We start from the raw sequence: 25,188 nt of genomic DNA on the forward strand, positions 1-25,188 counted from the left end.
GCCCTGGAACCCGCTGTAAATATCCCGAGACGGGCGGCGGCCCCTTTAAGCGCAGGCCAGGCCCGCCAACCGCCTGGGGGGGTCGGCTTGGGAGGGGATGCGGCGTGGAGCCGGCGGCACTAGGTACCGGGCGGGGGCTGGGCAGAGCCTCGTATGGACCCGGCTTCGTTGCAAGGGGCGGGGGCTGGGATTGGGGGGGTCATAGGGGAGGGGCTGGGAGTGTGGAGCGGGAGGGGGTCGGTGAATGGGGTGTGGGGGATGGGAAGGGCTGGGAGTGGGGTGGAGGGAGTGTGGGGGAGGGAGCTTGAGGGGAAGAGGGAGGGGTTGGGAGTGGGTTTTGGGAGGGTGCTTGAGGAGAGGGGGCTGGGAGTGGGGAGGAGGGGTAAGGGGGCTTGAGGGGAGGGACGGGCTTGGGGGTCAAGGCTGCTGATTTTCCATCAGCACCGTCACTAGCTGGGATAACAACCACTTCCTTGTGTTTCACGTCTGTCTGTCCTTTGCTGTGCCTAGAACTCTTCAGGCCTAGGTCGGCATTTACTGGTCATCAACTGTTTACAGAGGGTCTCCTCACTAATTTTTGTGTCTGGCATTAGTCTTGCAGAGTGTTACTATGAAAACAAAATGCCCCAAAGCCTGTGATCCTCAACTCTGGGTCTAAATTTTAAGAATTCTGTCATCAGTTTTGTGGTCCAAATATTACCTCTTTATAACTTTTTATAATGTGGAATGCTGAAATGCTTAAATCCACCATTTCATTGTTTTGGGTGGTGGGGAAGGGTGTTTTTGTGTGCAATACCCAAAAAGGCTATTGAGCAATTCCCAGAGTGATACCTATTCCTGTTGACATAATTGACGAGGCTGATACACAGACATGTTTGGCATGAGACCGTGGGAATCCAGAATTATCTTGCCCTTTTTGGGAGGTTTTCTGTGTGAAATCTAAAAGCTGAACCACTAAAATATTCTCAGTTCCTTTTTTTTAATTGTTGTAGAAAAAATGCATTATGAATGATGGCCCCTGCTTGCTAAAATGAATGCCAAGAGCTCATGTTCTGAACATGAGGATAAAAAAGATTTGGAAAGGAGTCAACAGTTTTACCTCTAACTACTAAAAAGTTCTTGCCTGCCAAAATGAACATTCTTTGAGAAAAATCTGAAGAACAGCTGTGATTTGAGAAATGGGAGAAAGAACAAGGAGCTTGGATTCTGACCATGACAGAACATCGGATGGTGATAAAAATAGCAACTCCTACTATTCAGATGAAGATAATGCATCTCATGCCTCTGACCGATCACTTACACTAAGCTCTCAGTCTACAAGCCATGGGAAAAAAGATCACAAAACAGAGACTTTGAGTAGCCTTGTGCATTACCAAGGTAAGCAGATCACAAAACATGGCACCCTGAAAGAGTCTGCTAGTGTCAGCTGTATTTTAAACTTTGAGGGAAGAAAATATAAATTATTTTATGTTTGGTAAGTGGTCTGTAACTTTTATTTTGATAACTGAAATGAGCCTTTGTCTATAACATTCTCCTAAACTTAATTTTAGATTATTATTATTATTATTATTATTTGACAAGAAATAAAAAGACAAGTGAATTCTGCCCTGGTCCCATCCTCTAATTGCAACAGAACTTCAGATCTGCTTATGTTCTTATTTCTTGAAGCAAACCCTTGTTATACAGTGTATATATAATACTTAAATCCAGGGAAGAATATTTATAATTTCTTAGACAAAATGTCCCAAAGATCTTTGTTGTGGATATCTGTTTTACTAGACTTTCCACTGTAGTTATATATAGTGTGTTCTTTCTCAAAAGAAATATTCATATTTCCATCCTTGGAGCTTCAAAAACAAAAGTGCTTTAACTGATTATTCTCCAAAGTTAAAATTCATTCCACTCCCATCTCCCTTACCAACACACCCCCACCTCAATCCCCTGGATAAACTGCTTTGCTGACTGGGATTGTGGAGGTAATGGAACTTACTCCCCACTAGGGTGACCAGACAGCAGGTGTGGAAAAATTGGAATAGATAGTCGGGGGTAATAGGAGCCTATATAAGAAAAAGACCCCAAAAATCGGGACCGTCCCTATAAAATTGGGACATCTGGTCACCCTACTCCCCATCCAGCAAGAAGTGAGAAGAGACTAGCTCTGGGGCTCCTAAGGTGGACAATGACTGAACAGCCTCTATACTGAGTTTTGGCTGCTTATGCTGAGCCATCGCACACAACTTCCAGTTTGAGTTATAATATATCCTGTCTTTCTAAAAGATATACTCTATCTCAACCAGAAGTTATGAGTCTCACAGTTTCTTTGACCCCTCTGGTCTGCTCAAGGAGTGCCCTCTTAAGTCTCAGGACTCGCCTTCACGTCTCTCTAGGCAGAGACCTGCATCCCTCTCCCTTCTGACTGGGGTTTTAGGCTGCAACCCCCTGCACTTCACTGTGATTATTCCCGCAGGCCTGACTGGAATCCAGCACCTGTGCTTTGCTTTCTCTCAAAGGGGCTATGGACAGTATATGCAAGTGGTTGCAAATAATGAAACAACTCTTCCAAAGCAAAGTACTTTTATTTAAGGACAAAAGCAATGCAGAGAAAACACAAAAAATAAAAGGTCTAAACACATACTTAAGCCTGCCTCAGTCATGTACAGACCCTTGTCTCTCCAACCTTTCAGTACGGTTTGGACAAAGGTTCATGTCTGTTGATTGGATCAAAATCTCAATTTTCCCTAGCTGTGGTACTTCTTTCAAGTTGTTTACTTATCCCAGGATTTGTAGTAATCACTCCCACACACACTGATTTTTAGTTCCTTGCTTTCGCAGATAATTTTTTATCAGAGTGATACAATAGTATCACAAACATTCTTAAATAGTCCCCAAATATAGTGCATGTGGTACAGTGTTTGTCACAATGCGCTTGATGCAGGAATCACTCGGTGAAATTCTGTGACCTTTGTTATGCAAGAGGTCTGACTAGATCATAATGAGGCCTCAAATCAATGAAATGCCATGGATCATGGCCTTAACCCCTCTTTCTTTGTTGACCTATTTGGTGCTGACATGGTGCTCAATTCAGCTGAGCTAAGGAGTGTCAAGTCCCCCTGCCTGTTTGTATGTTAGCTTCGCATGTAGGTCTCTGGGAAACAAAATTGCCATGGTTTTGTTGCAATGTGTTGTGGAGGAAAGAGGGTGGTTGTTCAGGTTTTGTGGCAAAAACTGAATGTATCTGTTGACATGAAGGCATACATGTCAAGTGTCTTTCAGAAACGGCAGGATCACCACACCAACCTTTCGTTCCCAGATTTATACAGATGGTCAAAAGTGCAAAACCGTATGTGAGACTCTGGAGTGCTTGATATGTATTGGAAAATAAAATCTATATTGGTAGATTTATCTGAACCCATTAAATAGGTTGAAGCAGCGGGGGTAGCCCTGTGGTATAATTATTACCTAACCCTTTCATAACTGAATGTAATATGCCAAATCCTCTCTATATGAAAGGAAAACTGAGTATTGTATATGATCAAGCTATGGAAAACTGAGTATCAGATAGAAATATTATTGGATGAGTGTGTGTGTGTGAAATGCTTAGGGGAAACTAAGAAAAGATTTAAAAGCTGCTGTTTTGCCATTGAATGCTGTCTGTAGAATAGAGGAGATACAGTAAGTGCCAAAAGGGAAAATAGTGCATGCTCCCTCTTAGCTAATACCTGATTTGTGTACTGTAGTGTGTTTCTGCTGTATACCAGTCTCATGATTCAGAAGCTGCAATGGCAGGTATAGGATGGTATCCGATATGTTGCTTCTAAAGGCTATTTTGCATTAGTTCAGTAATAACTGCATATGTTCAGTTCTCTAAATGACAATTTTTCTATGGGTTATTTGCCTTATGCAGTATGATTATGGTTTGAGCTATGCAAAAAGACCAAAGCTAAGCTTTTATTTGTGTGTGTGTGTGTGTGTGTGTGTGTTTGTATAAATATACTAATTGTATTTTTATATATTAAAATTATATATATACCTACACTAATCCCAAATCACTTTAAAATAGTATCTGTATGTTGTGTATATATGAAACACATACAAATAATATTTTAAATTAATTGGGATTAGTATCTATTAATACTAAAATGAGGATGCTCCTTGGAAAATAACATGTGACAGAACTAAAATTTATCAGGGAAGAACAAATTTTCATAGGGTTTAGAACTTTGTTTCTAATTGCAATGAACCCATTGTTGTCATCGTCTTTATAGCAAGTACAGTAGCAGGTTTCCAGAAATACTATATATGTACTTTTGAATGTATCTAATAAAATTGCAGCATGCTTGCTACAAAACTAGCTGAAGCTCTGGTGATCACCATTTTAAATGTGTACAGATACAGTATTTCTATTTAAAACACTTATAATGAAATCTGAAATTAATGAACAAAAATATAACTACTACAGTGATTACTTTATCATTTCATTCTGATGGTTGCAAGCGGCATAATTGGTTTCAAAGTCAGAGTAAGAAGAAAATCAAAGTATATAACAGCTTTGCAGTGTATCATAAGCATAAATCTCTATCTTGTAGCGATGAAAATGAGAATAAACATTTTTGTGTTTGATTTCTCTAAAGAAAACCACCATGACGTAGGTACTGTAAAAAAATCTCTCAGGCAAGAAGGGCTTTATTTCAAGGAAGATGCCTGCTTAAATAGAAAAAAAAAAAATAGCAATGGGCTTTGCTGAGTTCCTTACAGTAAAATCTGCTTTTTTTTAAGCCACTAAGAAACCAGTTTCCAAATATGCACCAGCCAAAAGAGGGAGAAGGTGGGGTTTTCGCTCCCAGAGCCTCAATAGGGATTCTCCTGCAAAAGATATAGATCTTGTTACAAAAAGGGTTCTTTCTGCCAGACTGCTAAAAATCAATGAGCTTCGGAATGAAGTAACTGAACTCCACATCAAACTAGATGAGCTGCAGAAAGAAAACAGGGCACTGAAGAGGCTTCAGTACAGGCAGGAGAAAGCCTTGAATAAGTTTGAAGATACAGAAAATGAAATCTCTCAACTCCTCGCTCGACATAACAATGAGATTAGAATATTAAGGGAGCGCTTACGAAAATCTCAAGAGAGAGAACGCACAACTGAGAGAAGACTGAAAGAGTCAGAGGATGAACTGTACAGGACAAAAAATTCTTTGCAAAAACTGAAAAAGCTTTCTGAAGATAAGCACTTAGCTGAACGAGATGAACTGGCAAAGAAGCTAGCCTCAGCAGAGAACAGACTGGAGGAGAGTGAGAAAAGAATTAAGGTGAGACAACTTTCCTCACCTCCCCCACCCACATTTTTTTAATTTAACAATTTAATTTAACAAATTGAGTAGGAATGCTTCTTTCCAGTATGAGCGTCATACATTAACTTGTATTATCCATTTTACAGCAGTAGGGTGAATGGAAAATGGTTTCTATTGCAAATAAGTAATACCACGTAAATTGTTTGTACATGACTATGCACAATCATTTTACAATCTGTGCAGTACACTGTATATATGTGTTTATTAATAATGTTGTTTATTGGTATGTTTTATCTTATGTGTTTTATATTATAGACTTGGCATTTTTAACCTAGATGCTAATCAATTTAGCAATAACTTCCAGAAAGGTATGCAGCTAATTTAATTTTTCATAATCTAGTTTATGCTGCTTGACTAGGTAGTGTGAATAAGAGAAGCATCCTCTGGGATTTTAGAGGATATTATGCTGAAGTTCTACAAAATAAATTATATTTTTAAAACAAATTCTCTTGAAAACTAATACAACTCAGCATCCATGCAATGTTTGGTTATTCTGTATAGGCTGGCTGTGGAGTCAGCCTCAAAGAATTATCATAATTTTGTTCAAAGTTATCTCATGGTATAGATACTTGTATAGTAGGTATTTATTTTAGGAATTTTGTGCATAATGTTTGCATCCTAGTCAGCAAAACTATATAGCCATTGGAAAGAAAAAAAAAGCCCTTTTTAAGTCAAAACTACTTTTATATTGGGCCTATACCATTATAAGAGTAACTTAAGTGTCTAGCAATTGTGTGTGGTGTTTGTTTTTGTCTGGTATTTATACTCATATTTGACTGTGTTAAGATGGAGTTAAGGTTGAGTGCCTACATAGGAAATTTAAGGTAAAAATAATTACAGAGATGGTATAATTATTTTAAAAAAATCCCAAGCATTATAAACCTAGGAAATTCAAGACTTAAATTTAACCTAAGTGAAATCCAAATATGTCAAGGTATGGAAATGTAGAGTTGGGAACCCAAACAGCATTAGTTCTGCACTGTAATATTACCATACTCTAACCAGATATTTTCCAGTTCTGGGCACCACATTTCAGGAAAGATGTGGACAAATTGGAGAAAGTCCAGAGATAAAAGATCAATACAAATGATTAAACTTGACCTGTGATGGAAGATTGGAAAAACTGGGTTTGTTTAGTCTGGAGAAGAGAAAGGGGGGACATGATAACTGTTTCCAAGTACAGAAAAGGTTACAAGAAGGGAGAAAAATTCTTCTAGTTAATCTCTGAGAATAGGACAAGAAGCAGTGGGCTTAAATTGCAGCAAGGGAGGTTTAGGTTGGACATTAGGAAAAACTTCCTAACTGTCAGGGTAGTTAGGCAATTCATTCCAGTGCTTAGGGAGGTTGTGTAATTTCCGCCCCAAGCAGCCAAAAAAAAAGCCACGATCTGCAACGGCAATTCGGCGGGAGGTCCTTCGCTCCAAGCAGGAGTGAGGGACCGTCCGCCGAATGACCGCCGAATAGCTGGACCTGCCGTCCCCCTCCGGAGCGACAGCCCCAAGCACCTGCTTGCCAGGCTAGTGCCTGGAGCCGGCCCTGCAAACAGCTGTCGGGGTGGCCTACATAATACTTAATTCTGCCTTGCGTGCAGGGGACTGGACAAGATGACCTCTCGAGGTCCCTACCAGTCCGACGATTCTATGGTTTATAATTAAGGCATTTTAGCACTTGTGATCCCATGTGAGATAAAAGTGATTTTTTTTTTTTTTCTTAAAAAGCACTCTGGATATTTTTCTACTTCCTCACAGTGTCGTCATATGCTGTTCATGTTAAACAGCTATCACAAGGACAGGTCCCCCAAAATTAACCCTTCACTAAAAATGGTTAAAGGAAAGTTGAGAAATCATTGTGAGGATGTCTTCTCCTCCTCCCCCTGCTTATTCTTATCCCAGGTTTTCATGGGGATGTTCTTTTATTTCTAATATGCCAGTTTGAGAGCCCTCTGAGTCACATGGCCTCTGTGTCCAATAGCATACAGAATCCGGGAGGTATTGTGAATGCCCAGTGCCTCCTCAGAGTTATCTCCCTGTATGTAGGTGAGGTGAGGTTGGGCACCAACCAAACCTGGTGTGGCTGGCCCCCCTGGTTAACATCTGGATTTGATCAAGTTGCTGTGGACACAAAGTCAAATGGCCTCTGTACCACACTAGAGGCGGAGTCAGGTTTGACCCTCAAATAGTATTTTTATATATTTTGTTTATTTTAAAAAATTGTTGCTTTTTTAAACATTCTATTATCATATGAACTGCAGGATTTGGAGAAAAACCTTGAGCTGAATAACAGCAGTTTCCAGCGACAATTGCAATCTGCAAAAAAAAAGGTACATGAGGCCCAAGAAGAAAATAAAGCTCTTCAAGAAGAGCTTCAACAACTAAATCAAAAGCTAAAGGTAAAAATCATGTACTGTAATATTAAAATCCAGCCATTTGAAGGCATTTTTAGCTGTGGGAGTACTTTATTATTGAAATATTTCAAGTTTATTTTAATCATTCCTTGCAAAATTAACTTTATTTTTCTCCATATGGGTTCACTCTCTTTTTAAATTTAATCTCCTAAACTCTGATTCTCGAATACCTGTATGAAAGGGAATGTGTTAATGTCAGTCATCCTTATTTATTATTTGCATTAGGTAGGAAAAGGATAGGTCAAGTACACAATCAGAAATCCCTGCTAAACTGTAAGCTGTACAGAAAACTAAGGACTGGGTTTTTAAAATTATACCTGCAAATAAGTACATGCAATTAATATGCCTAAATTGCATATGCAATTACTGTAGCTGTGCACATAGACTGAGTAATTGCACATGCACACTGGCAATTGGCATGCATTGTTACTTTATCTGCACAAGCAATTACTTGCTCATTTTAGGCGTACAAGTTCTAAAATTAGGCTATGAGAATCATTGTTTTAAAAATCATAATGCATGGTATTATTTAGTACTACCTTAGTCAGTACTTCCTGAAAGAGAAGCTGTCAGTTCAGATTTGGACCAAAATGTAGATTGTGTAAAAAGGTTTCACGAAACCGACGGTTGATAGAAATGTTTCCATGACTTTTAGTTCCACTGGAAGAAGTTATTAAACCGCTGAACACCATGGGAGGATATAAAAGTGAAACTGATTTAAGTAATGTTAACTGCCCAATCTGAGAGAAATTCAAAGTAACTGGCATGTGATGTGAAAAGTAAATAGGATTTTTAAAACTTTCATTTTCAGTAATCTAAAGTGCTACCAGTAAAGTTAAATAAACTTGCTAGTTTCAAATAAATAGGTCTTAAGTTGACAGTGTTTCTTTAAAGAAGACTAGGATACCTTGAAAAATACATTCATGATCAGAAGAATCCCAGCACTGTTTGTTTGTTAACTAAAGTCAGTATTCCTGGCTAGGCAACATTTATTTCTATGTTCTTTTTAGTAAGAGTCATGTGAGAAGAATATATCCCTGTATTGTATATGTATGGCTCAAGGCAAAAAAAATGGCATTTTTTTCACAACTGCATCAATTTTAATCTCTGCATTGCTCCAAAGATATTCTTTATGGCTCCAATTCAGCAAGATATTTAAGCACTGAAGTCAAAGGGACTACTCATATACTTACTTACATAAGCATGTACTAACTGTTTTGTTGAAACAGGGCCTATATCCCCAAGGCTGACCATCACACAAATTATGGTACAGTAACTCCTCACTTAAAGTCATCCCGATTAACGTTGTTACATTGCTGATCAATTAGAGAACATGCTCGTTTAAAGTTGTGCAATGCTCCCTTATAACGTTGTTTGGCAGCTGCCTGCTTTGTCCACTGCTTGCAGAAAGAGCAGCCCGTTGGAGCTAGCTGGTGGGGGCTTGGAACCAGGGTGGAACAACAGTCTCCCATCAGCTCCCCGCTGCTCCTCTAAGTTCCCTGTGCTGCAGCCACCCAGCAGGCTATCAATTGCCGCAGTTCAGGTGTCCCTCCCCCCACTGCCATGTGCTGCTCCTGCCCTCTGCCTTGGAGCTGCTCTTGGGATAGATAGATAGAAAAAATAGTCTTTTGTCTGGTGAAAAAAAATTTCCCTGGAACCTAACCCCGCCATTTACATTAATTCTTATGGGGAAATTGGATTCGCTTAACATCGTTTCGCTTAAAATAGCATTTTTCAGGAGCATAACTACAAAGTTAAGCGAGGAGTTACTGTACTTGCATTTTCCATGTTCTCTTTCTGAACAATACACCCAGGGCCAATTCTGACAATGCTGCCAAAGCTGTAATATAGCGGATCCTGCTTGTCAGAGTTACTGCCCGGTCCACTAGCAGGTAGTAATGCTAATGTTATTTTTTTATTTTATTTTATTTTTTTACTTAGTACAATACAGAAAATTAACATGGTAGGCACATGCATCTATAATTTAGATTTCTAAAATTTTAAGCACCTTTGTATGAAAATTTTGATCTTCAGTTTTATCTTAGCTAAGTTCAAAGATACAATACTAAATGTGAGAGAGTATTTTGGCAATCAGCTGATTTTTGAGAGGGGAGGAAACCATGTACTAGAAATGTGATTTAAAGAATAGAACATTCTCTTTAAACATTGTGCTGAATAATCAAGGACCTTATTCAATGAAGACTGAACAAAATATATATAATTTTCCTTTAAACTACATAGTTGCTTAGCCTTGCCACAATTTATTTCAATGGCTGTTAAATATAAGTTGATGTAACTTTATCAATTTAACTCTGTCTCTACCTCATTCATTATCAGGAAAAAGAGAGAGAACTTGATGCAAAAAATATATATGCTAACCGTATGTTGAAGCCATCACCTAAAAAAGACACAGATGTTACACAAAGGAAAAAAGGTAATTTTAAAAAAAGGATATAAACAGAAAAGCTACTACCAAATAGACTCTATTATTTTTTCAGTGTTCAAGCCATTAAGTGTTTGTTTCATTTTGACCCTTCCAGGTCCTGTCCCAGGCTGTGGAGTTCTTCACTCTCTGTAAAACACAGCAGTCAAAACAACCAATGACATGCATTTTAATATTTATTTGACTGTCCCCCTAATAATAGTACAATGAAGCCACCATACCCCAACAAAACAACTAGGGCTGTCTGCTCTCATTCAGCAGTTTACATTTATCCCAAACGTTCATGGAGGGGAGGGGGAAAGGGCTTTGTTTAGAAATAGTTTGCTATTAAATCACAACTAGTGATCAAGCAGGTAGCTTGATTATAACTAGACCCACTGGAAATATGCACCATTGTCATTCCACATGACTGTCTGGATTTAGGGGTTTCTCTGGATTTTTGCTAATTCTAGTTTGTAGAGCAGAATTTAAGTATGCATTGAAAAATGTAGTATAGTCCATCTGACTGAAGATAATTTTTCAAATGCAAATCAGTGTACTGATATCTTCCTGAATCTGCAGGCAGACTGAAAACTTGTTTTACATGTGTATATAAGGCCAGATCCACTCCTACTGAATCAGTAAGATTACTCACCAGGAGTAAGGCAAGCAGTCTTTTCTGTGGCATTTTAAGCAGGCTTTGATGTCAATACTTTAAACTATTTCATGGCTGATCCCTTTAATGGAAATATCCTGCTGTTCTGCATCATCCAGTGTACTTGGGTTAATTTGAAAGGTCATTCCACGGAGACAAGGTTGCAAGTCTCAAAAATGCTAGCAATAGACTATCCTATAATATTAAAGTTGGTCTTTTTGCTTCTCTAGAAGGATCACCAGTGAAGGAGGGGAAATAGACAAAATTTAGACCATTGGCAGATTGTGGGGGGAAAGTATCCAAGGGGGATATTTTTAGACAATTTAGTAGATTTAAATAATGCACTATGTGGATATATTAAACATATCTTCAGACTTTTTCAAACACTTCCCCAGAATCTCGGGAAAGCTCCTTAGAATTTGGCAATATTTCCCACAGGTTCCCATTGGCCCTAATTATGAAGTTCACCTCTTCCCTGATATAACACGACCCGATATAACATGAATTCGGATATAACGCAGTAAAGCAGTGCTCGGGGGCGGGGGAGCGGGGCTGCGCACTCCAGCGGATAAAAGCAAGTTCAATATAACGTGGTTTCACCTATAACGCAGTAAGATTTTTTTGGCTCCCGAGGACAGCGTTATATAGGGGTAGCGGTGTACTTTGACTTTAAGATACTTTCAGAAACATGTAACACTTTGTTTTGTGTGGATTTATTTTTTGTCCTTTCAAGTAATTGTTTTTGCTCCAAAATTTCATCAAAATGGATATATAATTTTCTTTTTCTTTTTTTCTTAAATAGAGATCAGCCACAATTAAAAAAAAAACAAACAAAACAAAACAAAAAAAACTGCTGATCCTCAGTAGATCAGGATACTTTTATGTATTCTTCTAAGTTATAGGAATACTATTAACTCCTAGGTATAAATTCATGAGAAGCAAAGATGACAATTTTTTTTTTTTTTTTTTTTTTTTTTAATTTTGGGGTTCTTTTTATTTGGGAATATTTTGAATGACACAAAAAAAAAAGTGACTTGCTTTGTTTTCGTATATATTTATTACAGCCACTAGCCAGAATACTAAAAAAGGAATCCAGACTACAAAAGGAGTACAGACTAGTGGGTACTTCTCACCAATAGAATTTCCTCCACCACCAGAGTTTGTTTCTGTTTATGTAACAGATCAGAAAGAAGAGGAGACACTTCTTAGAATGGTGAGTTATTTTACAGTTCCAAAAATAATCCACCTACGATGCTAAATTTCCTAAGGACTAATTTATATTTTAGGAAAAACATCCTCATATCTTAGGAAAATGATTAGGCTGTCAGATAGACCAAATTACGGTTTTACATGACCCTGTTTAAATTTCACGTTCTCTGAATCCTGTTGACTATCATTAACTTGCTCTGCTTCTTTTATTACCTTTTATCATTTCACTGTAATCCCTACTGATTTGACATTTTGGTTTCTTTCTCTTTCTCTATTTCTAGTCTAGATATTTGAGCAGTCTCTTGTTCTCAGTATTTTTGCTGAGCCTTAATTATGGTTTACTTTTAACTTATTCATAGATTCTAGGACTGGAAGGGACCTCGAGAGGTCATCGAGTCCAGTCCCCTGCCCTCATGGCAAGACCAAATACTGTCTAGACCATCCCTGATAGACATTTATCTAACCTACTCTGAAATATCTCCAGAGATGGAGATTCCACAACCTCCCTAGGCAGTTTATTCCAGTGTTTAACCACAGTTAGGAATTTTTTCCTAATATCCAACCTAAACCTCCCTTGCTGCAGTTTAAGCCCATTGCTTCTTGTTCTATCCTTAGAGGCTGAGGTGAACAAGTTTTCTCCCTCCTCCTTATGACACCCTTTTAGATACCTGAAAACTGCTATCATGTCCCCTCTCAGTCTTCTCTTTTCCAAACTAAACAAACCCAATTCTTTCAGCCTGCCTTCATAGGTCATGTTCTCAAGACCTTTAATCATTCTTGTTGCTCTTCTCTGGACCCTCTCCAATTACTCCACATCTTTCTTGAAATGTGGTGCCCAGAACTGGACACAATACTCCAGTTGAGGCCTAACCAGTGCAGAGTAAAGCGGAAGAATGTCTTCTCATGTCTTGCTCACAACACACCTGTTAATACATCCCAGAATCATGTTTGCTTTTTTTGTAACAGCATCACACTATTGACTCATATTTAGCTTGTGGTCAACTATAACCTCTAGATCCCTTTCTGCCGTACTCCTTCCTAGACAGTCTCTTCCCATTCTGTATGTGTGAAACTGATTGTTCCTTCCTAAGTGGAGCACTTTGTATTTGTCTTTGTTAAACTTCATCCTGTTTACCTCAGACCATTTGTCCAGATCATTTTGAATTATGACCCTGTCCTCCAAAGCAGTTGCAATCCCTCCCAGTTTGGTATCATCCGCAAACTTAGTAAGCGTACTTTCTATGCCAATATCTAAGTCGTTAATGAAAATATTGAACAGAGCCAGTCCCAAAACAGACCCCTGTGGAACCCCACTTGTTATGCCTTTCCAGCAGGATTGGGAACCATTAATAACAACTCTCTGAGTACGGTTATCCAGCCAGTTATGCACCCACTTTATAGTAGCCCCATCTAAATTGTATTTGCCTAGTTTATCGATAAGAATATCATGCGAGACCGTATCAAAAGTCTAGGTATACCACATCCACAGCTTCTCCCTTATCCACAAGGCTCGTTATCCTATCAAAGAAAGCTATCCGATTGGTTTGACACGATTTGTTCTTTACAAATCCATGCTGGCTATTCCCTATCACCTTACCATCTTCCGAGTGTTTGCAGATGATTTCCTTAATTACTTGCTCCATTATCTTCCCTGGCACAGAAGTTAAACTAACTGGTCTGTAGTTTCCTGGGTTGTTTTTATTTCCCTTTTTATAGATGGGCACTATATTTGCCCTTTTCCAGTCTTCTGGAATCTCTCCCGTCTCCCACGATTTTCCAAAGATAATAGCTAGAGGCTCAGATACCTCCTCTATTAGCTCCTTGAGTATTCTAGGATGCATTTCATCAGGCCCTGGTGACTTGCAGGCATCTAACTTTTCTAAGTGATTTTTAACTTGTTCTTTTTTTATTTTATCTGCTAAACCTACCCCCTTCCTATTAGCATTCACTAGATTAGGCATTCCTTCAGACTTCTCAGTGAAGACCGAAACAAAGAAGTCATTAAGCATCTCTGCCATTTCCAAGTTTCCTGTTACTGTTTCTCCCTCTTCACTGAGCAATGGGCCCACTCTGTCTTTGGTCTTCCTCTTGCTTCTAATGTATTGATAAAAAGTCTTCTTGTTTCCCTTTATTCCCGTAGCTAATTTGAGCTCATTTTGTGCCTTTGCCTTTCTAATCTTGCCCCTGCATTCCTGTGTTGTTTGCCTATATTCATCCTTTGTAATCTGTCCTAGTTTCCTTTTTATTTTTTAGATCATGCAGGATCTCGTGGTTAAGCCAAGGTGGTCTTTTGCTACATTTTCTATTTTTCCTAACCAGCGGAATAGCTTGCTTTTGGGCCCTTAATAGTGTCCCTTTGAAAAACTGCCAACTCTCCTCAGTCATTTTTCCCCTCAGTCTTGATTCCCATGGGACCTTACCTATCAGCTCTCTGAGCTTCCCAAAATCTGCCTTCCTGAAATCCATTGTCTCTATTTTGCTGTTCTCCCTTCTACCCTTCCTTAGAATTTAAAACTCTGATTTCATGATCACTTTCACCCAAGCTGCCTTCTGCTTTCAAATTCTCAATGAGTTCCTCCCTATTTGTTAAAATCAATTCTAGAACAGCTTCCCCCCAGTAGCTTTTTCAACCTTCTGAAATAAAAAGTTGTCTGCAATGCAGTCCAAGAATTTGTTGGATAGTCTGTGCCCCGCTATGTTATTTTCCCAACCTATATTTAGATAGTTGAAGTCCCCCATCACTACCAAATCTTGGGCTTTGGATGATTTTGTTAGTTGTTTTAAAAAAAATCCTCATCCACCTCTTCCACCTGGTTAGCTGGCCTGTAGTAGACTCCTAGCATGACATCACCCTTGTTTTTTACCCCTTTTAGCCTAACCCAGAGACTCTCAACACTTCTGTCTTCTATGTCCATCTCCACCTCAGTCCAAGTGTGTACATTTTTAATATATAAGGCAACACCTCCTCCTTTTTTCCCCTGTCTATCCTTCCTGAGCAAGCTGGACCCATCCACACCAACATTCCAATCACGTGTATTATCCCACCAAGTTTCAGTGATGCCAACGATGTCATGGTTGTATTAGCACTTCCAGTTCTTCCTGCTTATTACCCATACTTCTCGCATTTGTATATAGGCATCTAAGATACTGGTTCGATCTTGCCTCCCAGTTTTGCCCTGACCCTCCTTTCTCTCTGCCATTATAGCCCACACTCCCTCTTGTTTCCGACCCATCTCCCAGGTCTCCATGTTCCCCACTTACCTGTGGGCTTTGCCCACCTGTCCCCGTCGAACCTAGTTTAAAGACCTCCTCACTAGGTTAGCCAGTCTGTGTCCAAATAGGGCTTTCCCCTCCTCGAAAGGTGAACGCCATCTCTGCCTAGCAGTCCTTCCTCGAATAGCATCCCATGGTCAAGGAAGCCAAAGCCCTCCTGGCGACACCATCTTCGCAGCCAGGCATTCACCTCCACGATGCATCTGTCTCTGCCCGGGCCCCTACCTTTGACAGGAAGAATCAAAGAGAATACCACCTGCGCTCCAAACTCCTTCACCCGTACTCCCAGAACCCTGTAGTCACTCTTGAGCCGCTCAGTGTCACACCTCGCAGTATCATTTGTGCCCACATGGTGGAGTAGCATGGGGTAGTAGTCAGAGGGCTGGCTAATCCTCGACAATGCCTCCGTAACATTTCGGATATGGGCCCCCGGCAGGCAGCATACCTCCCGAGATGAAATGTCAAGGCGACAGATGGGCGCCTCCGTCCCCCTCAGCAGAGAGTCTCCGACCACCACTACCCTACGTTTCCTATTTGCAGTGGTGGCAGCAGACCTCCCAGCCTTAGGGGTACAAAGCTTCTCCTCCTTTACTGTAGGGGGCAATTCCTTCTCTCCTGTATCAAGAAGAGCATAATGGTTACCTATTACCACGGCGGGAGGGTTCGGAGCAGGGGTGGAGCACTGCCTGCTGCCAGAAGTAACCAGCTGCCAGTGTCCACCCTGAGCCATCTCCTCCTCCACTAGTGGTGTATCAGCAGTCCTGTGTACTGGGACAGCTACCTCAGCTGTCTCCACATGGACACTGTCCAGGAATTGCTTGTGGATTCGGATGCTCCTCAACCTAGCCACCTCCTCCTGTAGCTCTCCCACCTGCTGCCTCAGAGATTCCACCAGCACGCACCTTTCACATTGGATGGTCCCCCCAGCCTGGATATCAGTAAGTGGAAATTGCAAGTTACAGTCTCTGCAAAACCACACCAGGATCTGGGTAAAAGCATCCATGCTCAGGCGCTCTGTCTGGCTACAGGCGCAGGTGGAGGAGACAGAAGCAGTGGTGGCACAGGTGTTGCGGGTCTTCCTAACCATCGTAAGCCTCCCTCTGTCAAACTCCCTTGTCTGCAGCCCTCTGTCCGCTGAAAGGGTTGTTTAAGCAAGAAGTTTTGAATGTAGTTGGTTTATAGGTTTTAAGGGGAATAAGGGAAAACAGATAGAACCGGCAAGGGACCCTCGCCCCCTTCCCAAACTCACTTGAGAAACTCCCTGTTAGCAGCCCCTGTTTGCAAAAGCTCCCTGGTCACTTGTGCGCTGCTTTATAAAGCCCTGGCCTGGCCTGTATGAATGCCCCACCCACTGATGAAGGCTGAGCCAATTACCAGAGGCTTCTAGCTTTCAGACCTTCCTTTTGAAGCTCACAGCTTCCAACTGCCAGCCACAGCACACGGTCCTTCAAACAAACAAACAGACTGACAAACACAAGCTCAGCACACAGCAAGTAACCCCCAAACACAAACAAACACACACTACAGACAGTCACTTACCCCAAGGGTGCTGTATTGCTCCTCCTTCACCTGGAGAACTCCCTTGCGAAACTCCCTGTTAGCAGCCCCTGGTCGCAAAAACTTCCAGCCTTCTTCCACAATCATGGATTTTAGTGTTTCGACCCATTGCACTAGTGTCCAAATCCTGCTCCCCTATGTAAAGCGTGAAATATTTCTGTTACCTTTATCCCAATGTTTTTTTGCTGTTAACATCTTCATTATAAAATAGTATCTCACTGATTTTTAATACTTTTGAGCCATAAGACCAAAATTCAAGTGAAGTGTAAGGTGATATTAGTTCACCTCCTTAGATCTACTTGCACTCACTGTACAAATGTTTAAAGGGTACGAGAATTGTAACTTATGCACAGAGGAGCTGCAAGAAGGTGTACGTTAAGTAAGGTAGAGACTACCAAGTCTGCTGTAAATTCAATAGCTGTAGAATCATGGAATACATTGGACTTTTCTTAAAAGTGAAATATCCACAAGGATCTCCTGTTTGTTTCCCTCCCTACATTGGTAATATTTTCTTTCTAATTGTGGGAAACTAAGCTTTAAAAAAAGTGTAACTTTTAGCTTAGGAAGCATTGAGATTCATGGTCATTCTTATCTCTGCCCAAAGGAAATTCCATATTTGGAAAGCCTTGTTTCCTCATGCACAGGTTTTTATCCTTGTGGTTAACCATTCTGTTAGTTCAGAAGAAAGTAATGATTTAGGAAGTCATGATGTCAGAAAGAGAAGTGGTTCCCTAAAGTTGCTTGGATCAATTTCAAGGAGGAGTTTTGATTACCAGGACTGAAATCTTGAATATGTCTCTCTGTACAGCTGGGAATCAGTTCAGCAGGTAGAGCATTAGGGTGGTGCTCTTGGGAGGCCTGTGTTGCTGTTTTCTATAACAGCTGAAGCTTTTTCAGGGTTTGCAGTTTGATTCCTAGGTCTTCAATTCTAAAATCTTCTTCTCCGTTATCTATAATCTTTGGTGCATGAGTCCTTTTAAAATGTAGTAGATTTGGGTGATCTGCCTTGGCCGGGGTTGGCAACCTTCGGCACGCAGCCCATCAGGATAATCCGCTGGCAGGCCGCGATACGTTTTGTTTACGTTGACCGTCTGTAGGCACTGCCCCCGCAGCTCCCAGTGTCCGGGGTTCGCCATTCCCGGCCAATGGACCAGGACTTCATTGTGCTAGGCACTATACAAACACAGAACAAATAAATTTTAGTATGAAGCATTACAGGATGCAGTTTCTATTAAAGATGCCATACAAAATCAAGTATCTGAGGGGTAGCCGTGTTAGTCTGAATCTGTAAAAAGCAATAGAGGTCCTGTGGCACCTTTAAGATTAACAGAAGTATTGGGAGCATAAGCTTTCGTGGGTAAGAACCTCACTTCTTCAGATGCAAGAAGTGCTTGCATCTGAAGAAGTGAGGTTCTTACCCACGAAAGCTTATGCTCCCAGTACTTCTGTTAGTCTTAAAGGTGCCACAAGACCCTCTGATACAAAATCAAGTTGATGATTTGCAAGTACCTAAGACCATGTTAGGTCTGATAAATGTTTTAGGGCCATTTCCCCAGCTGAGGTAAACTGGAGTGGCTTCATTGAAGTCCTTAACATCATTCTGATTCAGAAGACTTTGTGTTTAACAATAAACAAAAAAAGCTGTTGCAAAAATTTTCTATCACACTTTCTTTTATCAATTTACATCAGGAACAGGAAACTCAGAAAAAAGAATGGAAAGAACAAGGAGAGCATCTAAGTCAAGAACGGAACAGGGAGAGAGAGGAGAAAATGAAACATGACCAAGAACTGCAGACTTTAGAGGAGAGAGCCCAGAAACTATGTGACGGTAAGAAAACTGTAGCTACTGCCAAGCTGGAAAATCTAGACAAAACAAAATACCAATCAAATGAGGCCTATAACACTTCTCTTGAAAACAACAAATTGATTCTGGAAAAGGAAAACCACTAAAAAGAATAAATGATTTAACATGAACAAGGTCAAAACAGAAAATATTAAGGGATACAAAGTAACCTCCTTCCTGTGCCTTGCTGTTACTGCCCCAAGACAAGGCTTCAAAGCCAAATACCAACTGTGGAGAACCACAGCTGAAAAAAATATCCATGAAAAAAGTCAATGGACAGTTTGCACCGACTAAGAATCTGCCCTCTGGTGTCTTGGGGTAAAATAGTCCTAATATTAGCACTCTCGTCCACCTTACTGTAAAAATTAGATTTTTTTTCCCTAGCATTCCTCACTGAAATTCAGCTGCTTACTTCTCCTTCATAGTGGAGATGCTATACCATATATAGATGAAAAATATTAACTGTTGCAGTTTGTTTTCATAAGCTTGGTATAAAGTACAGTACAAGTACAAATTGTTGTCAGTGCTGTCACCACCTAGGTCCATATCCCAGCTCTTCAGAGAGGATTCCTGATTGGGGGGGATCCATTCTGTACACATGTATCAGGTTGTTCTTGTTCAAATCTGAACCTATCTTAAAACTTTATATTCAGACGGGAAAATTATTTTTTGAATGGGTAAATATTCAGAAAATCGCCTTTTTGTGTGTGCATGCAACTTTGTGCGTACAATCACTTGGCCACAAACTCTTGAATCCATTGTGTATGCAGTTTGTGACGGGTTGGATCACAGAAACCCCCTTGGGAGCTGCCACCCAATGTGCAAAGACTACCCCTGCTTCTGTTTTCCCTGCCAGCTCAGGACTCCAGCACCCTGTCTTGCTGAGCCAGACACTCACGTCTGGCTCCAGACACAGACCCAGGGTCTGAATCACTTGTCCCAAAGCTGCAAGTTTACCTGAAAACAGCTCGCAGTAGCGTGCTTGTCTTTAGCACTCAGATGCCCAACTCCCAATGGGGTCTAAACCCAGATAAATCCGTTTTACCCTGCATAAAGCTTATGCAGGGCAAACTCATAAATTGTTCGCCCTCTATAACACTGATAGAGAGATATGCACAGTTGTTTGCTCCCCCAGGTATTAATACATACTCTGAGTAAATTACTAAATAAAAAGTGATTTTATTAAATACAGACAGTAGGATTTAAGTGGTTCAAAGTAGTAACAGACAGAACAAAGTAAGTCACCAAGCAAAATAAAATAAAATGCGCAAATCTATGCCTAATCAAACTGAATACAGATAATCTCACCCTCAGAGATGCTTCAGTAAGTTTTTCTCAGACTGGACACCTTCCAGGCCTGGGCACAATTCTTTCCCCTGGTACAGCTCTTGTTGCAGCTCAGGTGGTAGCTAGGGGATTCTTCATGATGGCTTCTCCCCCTCTCTGTTCTCTTCCCCCCTTTATATATCTTTTGCATAAGGCGGGAACTCTTTGTCTCTCTGGGTTTCCACCCCCCCTCACTGGAAAAGCACCAGGTTAAAGATGGATTCCAGTTCAGGTGACATGATCACATGTCACTGCAAGACTTCATTACTCACTTGCCAGCACACACATATACAGGAAGACTCACAGGTAAATACAGCCATCTGCAGACAATGGGAGTCATCAAGATTCCAAACCATCATTAATGGTCCACACTTTACACAATTACAATAGGCCCTCAGAGTTACATTTTATATTTCTAGTTTTAGATACAAGAGTGGTACATTTATACAAATCAGATGATCACACTCAGTAGATTATAAGCTTTGTAATGATACCTTACAAGAGACCTTTTGCATGAGGCATATCCCAGTTACTTACATTCACTTATTACCGTATTTTCTCTAAAACTATCTCAGTTACATTATATTGACTTATTATCAAGTTTTTATAAAACCATATAGACTGCACAACGTCACAGCCTCCTCCTGAACTTACTGCCAGAGACTTGGACACTGACCATGGCGGAGGCAGTATACCTAAAATTCGTTTTTGGGCTCCCCTATGGGGCAGACACTCCTGTGTCCCCCAAAAGGGAAAGAGACCCTGACCCAGCTGTAGGCTCACAGCTTCCAGCTATGAGGGACCTTTCGCTGGCCAGCAAAATCCCCCCCCTTTCACTCAGGTTGGGTTTGCTTCCAGCTAGAGTCCTTGGGGTTTGTTCCCACCGCAGCAGTCACCAGGACCCCAACTTCCAGCTCCAGGATACATGTCTCTGTGCACCTCTTCCACTCCATTACAGCCAGGTCATGCTTCTGGGTCTTAATTGCTTTGTCTCTTAAGTCCAGGCTGGTGGGCAGCCTTTTCTTTTTCCAGGTCAGGCTTTCCCCAGGCAAATTGTACATCAATTTCCATTTGTCTTCCCTTGAGACCATCACTTGATGAGCTGGGATACCACAGAGAACACCCTCCTGCCAGAACAGGCACCCCTCCACTCCTGTCTTGCTAAATTAGACACTCCAGTCAGCTTCAGCACAGACAGAGGTTGGGCCACACCCATCTGCAGTTCACTGAAACTGAGATGCACTCAGCTCAGGGGCTTCTTAGTTAACAGAGACATTCCCAGCGCCCATTGTTCAGTCTTTCTGGGCAATTTGCAACTTGTGTAGTTTTAGCTTCTTTTGATCTTCATTCTTACTTATTTTGCTTCCTTTTCTGTCCCTACTTCCCTTTCCCGAAATAAGCAAACAGAAAATAACAAACCAGTAACCACTTTGTCTGTTCTCCAGCCACCACACTTAAAACTCACTTAAAATCACTACCAGTATCTCAAAGCAATCAGCTGTGCACAGATCCTGCTCGACTACGCCACTGTGACGGGTTGGATCACAGAAACCCCCTTGGGAGCTGCCACCCGATGTGCAAAGACTACCCCTGCTTCTGTTTTCCCTGCCAGCTCAGGACTCCAGCACCCTGTCTTGCTGAGCCAGACACTCCCGTCTGGCTCCAGACACAGACCCAGGGTCTGAATCACTTGTCCCAAAGCTGCAAGTTTACCTGAAAACAGCTCGCAGTAGCGTGCTTGTCTTTAGCACTCAGATGCCCAACTCCCAATGGGGTCTAAACCCAGATAAATCCGTTTTACCCTGCATAAAGCTTATGCAGGGCAAACTCATAAATTGTTCGCCCTCTATAACACTGATAGAGAGATATGCACAGTTGTTTGCTCCCCCAGGTATTAATACATACTCTGAGTAAATTACTAAATAAAAAGTGATTTTATTAAATACAGACAGTAGGATTTAAGTGGTTCAAAGTAGTAACAGACAGAACAAAGTAAGTCACCAAGCAAAATAAAATAAAATGCGCAAATCTATGCCTAATCAAACTGAATACAGATAATCTCACCCTCAGAGATGCTTCAGTAAGTTTTTCTCAGACTGGACACCTTCCAGGCCTGGGCACAATTCTTTCCCCTGGTACAGCTCTTGTTGCAGCTCAGGTGGTAGCTAGGGGATTCTTCATGATGGCTTCTCTCCCTCTCTCTTCTCTTCCCCCCTTTATATATCTTTTGCATAAGGCGGGAACTCTTTGTCTCTCTGGGTTTCCACCCCCCCTCACTGGAAAAGCACCAGGTTAAAGATGGATTCCAGTTCAGGTGACATGATCACATGTCACTGCAAGACTTCATTACTCACTTGCCAGCACACACATATACAGGAAGACTCACAGGTAAATACAGCCATCTGCAGACAATGGGAGTCATCAAGATTCCAAACCATCATTAATGGTCCACACTTTACACAATTACAATAGGCCCTCAGAGTTACATTTTATATTTCTAGTTTTAGATACAAGAGTGGTACATTTATACAAATCAGATGATCATACTCAGTAGATTATAAGCTTTGTAATGATACCTTACAAGAGACCTTTTGCATGAAGCATATCCCAGTTACGTTACATTCACTTATTACCGTATTTTCTCTAAAACCAGCTCAGTTACATTATATTGACTTATTATCAAGTTTTTATAAAACCATATAGACTGCACAACGTCACACAGTTCATATGTGGAAGGACCTGATTTTCACCTCCTTACACCTCATGTAGCCATTTATACCTGTGAAAAGTGTAGTGTGCTGTTTTTGCAAATAATCATTTATGTTCACTTGATAGTGCACAGAAAGCTTGTGCAGAGGTGTTTTCAACACACACTATGGCCTGCAGACACACAAGTGAGGAAGAGGTAATATTTTAAATTGCTCCCTACTGTAGGAAAACTTAAAAACAAACCATTGAAAATTACTACTCATTTTGTATTTTGTTATCAGGTTGGCTTTGCAGTAGCACTTCATAAAACAAGTGTATTCCAAAGTTGTCTTGAAGTCAGTGATGTTGACAGAGAAATATAAAACACACTGTCAATCAGAGTTATTAAAATCAATGATTCAGCTCTGTTCAAACACAGGGTAAGGATAAAATCAGTAGAATATGAAACTACTAAAAGAGATGAATAATGCAACTACACTACAAAATTGGTTGTTTTAAGTTAGGATAGCAGATTTAGCCTGTGTCTAATTGTAACTATGTTTATGAAAAATGACTTCTTTAAAAAATAAACCAGTGCTGGTTGCAAGAATTTCTGTTTTTGTATATGACTTAAAAAAATAAAAATTCCTTTAAATATTAGAAAATGTCAAATAACTTTTAAAAAAATTCCATGCAGAGTGGAAAAAAGAAGAATTTGACAGAAGGAAAAAAGAAAATAACTTTTTATTGGCTAAAGAAGAAGAGGCAAGAATTGAGTCAGAAATATATAAAATTGAAAATGAGACATACAACACTGAAAAACTAGAAGACCGACAAAAAAAAGAGTTGCTGCTGGCTAAAATGTATAAAATTGACAGAGAAACTCAAAACACTATTAGTATGAAACTTGCTTCGCAAGCACACCTCACAGATACTGCATCAAAATCTGACTCCTTAGAGAAAAATGAGAAAACCTACCAGTTCTTAGAGACCACAGAAAAATTGTTTAATGGATTTCCAGTATATGACAGCCATGATGTTACTACAAAAGCAGAAGGACAGAAGCGGCAAAATGTTAGAACCACAGATTCAAGTAATGATTTGACATTTGGTAGTTACGTACCTTCCTTTGGGAAAGGATCCGGGAGGCCAAGTTGGCTTAATCAAAAAAGTATTGTCTTAGAAGAAAATACTAAAGAAAATACAGATTTCAATACTAAGAAAGAGAAAAAGTCTAATTTAATGGAGCAACTTTTTGGAACTAGTGCCAACACCATCGCTCCACCTAAAAGCAGTGACTCAAGTCCTTTGGAAGCTGACTATGATTCCGGCAGTGCTCTTCCTCTGGGCAAAAGCAATAAAGATAAAGTTAAAGTTAAAGATGATGATTTTTTTTTCAGTGAAGGAAGAAATTTTAACCCAAATAGGCACCGTTTACAGCACACAACAAGCAGGCCAGCAGTTAAGGCTGTTGATTCTTTCGAAGATGAAATTGAAGAAGTAATCCTGTGATGACCACCTTTCATATAACCTGTGTGTGAAAATGCTATCCAAATATTTTAATACAGTATTTATTATATACAGATTTGTAAAGTTTCAGATATTAAAAAGCCCTATGAAGGGATGATTTCAATAGATAAATATATGTATTGAGGAAATATACACTGCACATTCAGATAGATCGGTCTGGCCTACTCTAACCAGTCTGGCTCCTTGTGCAGTTATATTTTTTTAATGTATCTTTCCTAATACAGTCCATGAAGATAAAGAGTTGCAGCCAATAATCTTGAGGGAATTTCCTGAACAGATTCCCATATAATGCAACTGAGTTTGGATATATGCTCACTTCTTCATTCAGGAGATGATACTATTTCTACCCTACTCATTTTCCAGTCTACTCTTTGTATGTGCATTTGCCACTATCAAATCTGTGCAACTGCCAGGGCAAATTGGTGGTATTCCAAAAGGCTACCACTAATGCTCTTCCGTGGATTTGGATGGGAGGGAAAGTAGTTGGGCAACACTTATACCTGCTTTTCTAGAGCCAAACATGACCTGCCTCATTTTTCTCACTAGCCTCTGCCTGTGGCAGTGGAAAAGGTCCCATGATACTTTCCACACCCTTGTCTCCTCCAGGCTGTGCAATGTCATTATTCCACTGGGCTGTTCAAACACTTCAAAGCAGATTCAATGCAGTTAATGTAGATCCTATATATAGCTGCTGGGTTTTGGTTGTTTGTTTGCTTTTCCCAATTTGATTAAAGATAATAGAGATAACGAGGGGAGGAAGGATAATTCAGCCTACAGTTTGGAAGGCCATGAGTTCTGGCCCCATCAACCTTTTTGTTATAAGCTATCTTTGCATGGCACCAGGGCCGGCTCCAGGGGTTTTGTCGCCCCAAGCAGCGCAAAAAAAAAAAAAAAAAAGCCACAATCGCGATCTGCAGCAGCAATTCGGCGGGA

At 40.4% G+C, this 25,188-nt stretch overlaps 1 protein-coding gene across 2 annotated transcripts; it reads left to right on the top strand.

The window, feature by feature from the left end:
• LCA5 (lebercilin LCA5) lies at positions 1-25,188 on the top strand. 2 transcript variants are annotated; one of them, XM_034766153.1, is made up of 8 exons: positions 1-123; positions 993-1,377; positions 4,777-5,306; positions 7,600-7,737; positions 10,090-10,186; positions 11,894-12,042; positions 18,558-18,696; positions 23,423-25,188. In XM_034766153.1, the coding sequence occupies exons 2-8, from the start codon at positions 1,179-1,181 to the stop codon at positions 24,235-24,237; spliced, it is 2,067 nt and encodes a 688-aa protein (XP_034622044.1). In that variant the 5' UTR covers positions 1-123; positions 993-1,178; the 3' UTR covers positions 24,238-25,188. The 2 variants fall into 2 exon arrangements, with proteins under 2 accessions (XP_034622044.1, XP_034622045.1); XM_034766154.1 differs by lacking the exon at positions 1-123 and having other exon boundaries at positions 429-1,377.

This window comes from Trachemys scripta, chromosome 3 (assembly GCF_013100865.1).
Source record: "Trachemys scripta elegans isolate TJP31775 chromosome 3, CAS_Tse_1.0, whole genome shotgun sequence".
Taxonomy (NCBI): Eukaryota; Metazoa; Chordata; order Testudines; family Emydidae; genus Trachemys; species Trachemys scripta.